The sequence below is a fragment of the Rhinopithecus roxellana genome, chromosome 16, assembly GCF_007565055.1.
Source record: "Rhinopithecus roxellana isolate Shanxi Qingling chromosome 16, ASM756505v1, whole genome shotgun sequence".
NCBI lineage: Eukaryota > Metazoa > Chordata > Mammalia > Primates > Cercopithecidae > Rhinopithecus > Rhinopithecus roxellana.
Genome location: NC_044564.1, coordinates 58,617,471 through 58,619,650, shown reverse-complemented (window position 1 = coordinate 58,619,650; position 2,180 = coordinate 58,617,471). Strand labels below are relative to the sequence as shown.

The following is a 2,180-nucleotide window of genomic DNA, read 5'->3' as shown; positions in this document are numbered from 1 at the left end:
TAGAGATAGAAAATTCAAGCTTGATTAGTTGATAAAATATATGACTACACTGGTAGAGAATGTGGAGTGCTCACTCTCTGTAAAAGTGAGGCTGGTGGGCTCTACCCCAGCTCAGAGCCGAGCACAAGGCACTCTGGAATATGAGCGTCCAGCCAGGAAGCAGTCTAGGGAATTAGTTTTAGCTGTGGCTCTTTCCTTACTGTTTTGGTCTTCACTCTCCACCCAGAACCAGGATACACTCATACCCTTTGCCACGAAACTCTGAAATGCTGTTCCAGTCCCTGGTTCTGGGCTTTTGCCCATAGGATGTTAACCAGAGCCCTAGAGACGACTGAAACGTGCTTACTTGGCTAGGCTTGCTTGCTCTTCTGCCTCTGCAATTGACATGAGAAGAACATACCCGGGTTGCCCACTGGGACCACTAGAATAATGGGAGACCCACGGAGCAGGTGTGTGAGCTAGTCCAAGCCAAGATCAGCACAGCTGTCCAGCCAAGCCCTGCCTAGATGAGAGAAATAAATGCTTTCTGCTGCAGGCTATTAAGATTTTGCAATTTTGCAATTGTTTGTAATGCAGCAAAATGGTGGCCTCAGTTAACTGAAGCAGTCACCAAAACTGCCTGGCACTGCCTGCATCCCTTTTCCTGTCTGTCCCACAGGTCTCATTTATACAATGAAGGAGGGACTGGAGAACCTCTATTCCTACTAATGACAGCTGCAGACCAGGAATCCTGAGACGAAAACTGATCCAGACTCAAGGGTCTGAGATTTATTCAGGGCCTAGAAGGGTTGAAGAAAACACTTCCATTGGTACTGAAGTGGGCAGGCAGGGGACTTTGTCTCCAAAAATATCACCATGCATGTGCCACAACCATGGAAAAACTCAGCGACAGAAGGAAGGTCTGAAAAACCTGGGCCGCAGTATGTCCTGATAGCCAGCTCTCCAACAAACTTGTTTTTCTATTGGTTTAAACCCAGACAAATAAGCAAGTCAGAGACAGGACTGGAGAAAATGGAAATCTTTATTTTTAAACACTAGTACATTTTCAGGCTGTTTTAAAAAAGAAAAATCATGTTACATTAGTTCAAAACTATGCATCAAAGCATATTTATTTAAACTCTAATTTTACAAACACATAATGAAAGAAACATATATTTTATAAATATCTACTCAGAATATGTATTATGAAAAAAAGTGTTTAAAAATAACAGCCCCAGATCTCCCTCTTTAAATATATAAAATTCGCATACAATTCGTAAGAATTCTTTCTCAAGAGCCAAAGTTTCATTTCACAAAGGCCAACAACTCAGTTCCCATCAGACACAATCAAAAGTAATAGGAATATTCAAAAATGTAAAAGTTCTGTACAAGGGAAATACAGATAGCACACGGGTAAATCTCATTAGCATACATGCCATTTGTGTTTTAAAAATGTTTTATAAAAACTGCAATTTGAAACAAACAAGTGAGAGTCCTTCCCTGACTGTGGAAAATATATAAATTATTGCCCTCCCCGCTGGGTACCGAGGTGCCACCTGCTGGAGCTGGAGCGAGAGGTCCCCATGTGTTTCCTGACGGGGGCCCTAAGCCGCACAAGGGGACCCGCCTCCTCTGTGGCAGTGGCTTTTCCTAGTGGGTGATTCACTAGTATTTCCTTTCACTTAGAAAAATTCTTTGGGATCATAGAAGACAATTGCTCACACGTGAAAGCAAGACTAGAGATGATTTCAGATTGCTGCATCCAATTAATAATCTGTATTTTGTATTTTTGGTGACCAAACTCGGGAAACCCGATTTACCACTGTCAGAGACACACCCAGTCACCTATGCCAGCAAAACTCATGGCACAGCCCCAGGGTTGTCCCTTCATCTTCTCTCTTCCTACCCAAGCTGCTCTGTGGCCTGCAGCGATGTATGCCGACTACTGTCTCTTCTGGCACTTCTTCTGGAAAGAGCTCTTCAAAAACGTGCGGTACACAGGGTCGGCCACATATTCGTTCTTAAACCTGGAGCTCAGCACTCTTTGTCTTTTTCTCTCCCCTTGGATAATGTCTGCTCCATAAAATGTGTCTTCAAATCGCATGTCAGAGGCTGTGGACTAAAAGCAGCTGGTGTTATAGTGCAAAAGGGCACGGCATTCGATCTTCAGAAGACTGGACAAAGATCTGACTCGTTCAGCT

The 2,180-nt window shown here is 43.5% G+C and overlaps 1 protein-coding gene across 6 annotated transcripts in view; it reads right to left on the bottom strand.

Moving 5' to 3' along the window:
• Positions 1-1,003: 1,003 nt before the first annotated feature.
• Positions 1,004-2,180, bottom strand: part of KDM4C (lysine demethylase 4C) — a 419,898-nt gene continuing 418,721 nt past the window's right edge. For 3 of the 6 annotated variants that reach the window (XM_030919239.1, XM_030919243.1, XM_030919242.1), the window contains one exon: positions 1,004-2,098. In XM_030919239.1, coding sequence (XP_030775099.1) covers positions 1,922-2,098 — 177 coding nt within the window. In that variant the 3' untranslated portion in view covers positions 1,004-1,921. The remainder of the gene's footprint in view (positions 2,099-2,180) is intronic. The other 3 variants (XM_030919241.1, XM_030919240.1, XM_010357540.2) reach the window with 2 other exon arrangements.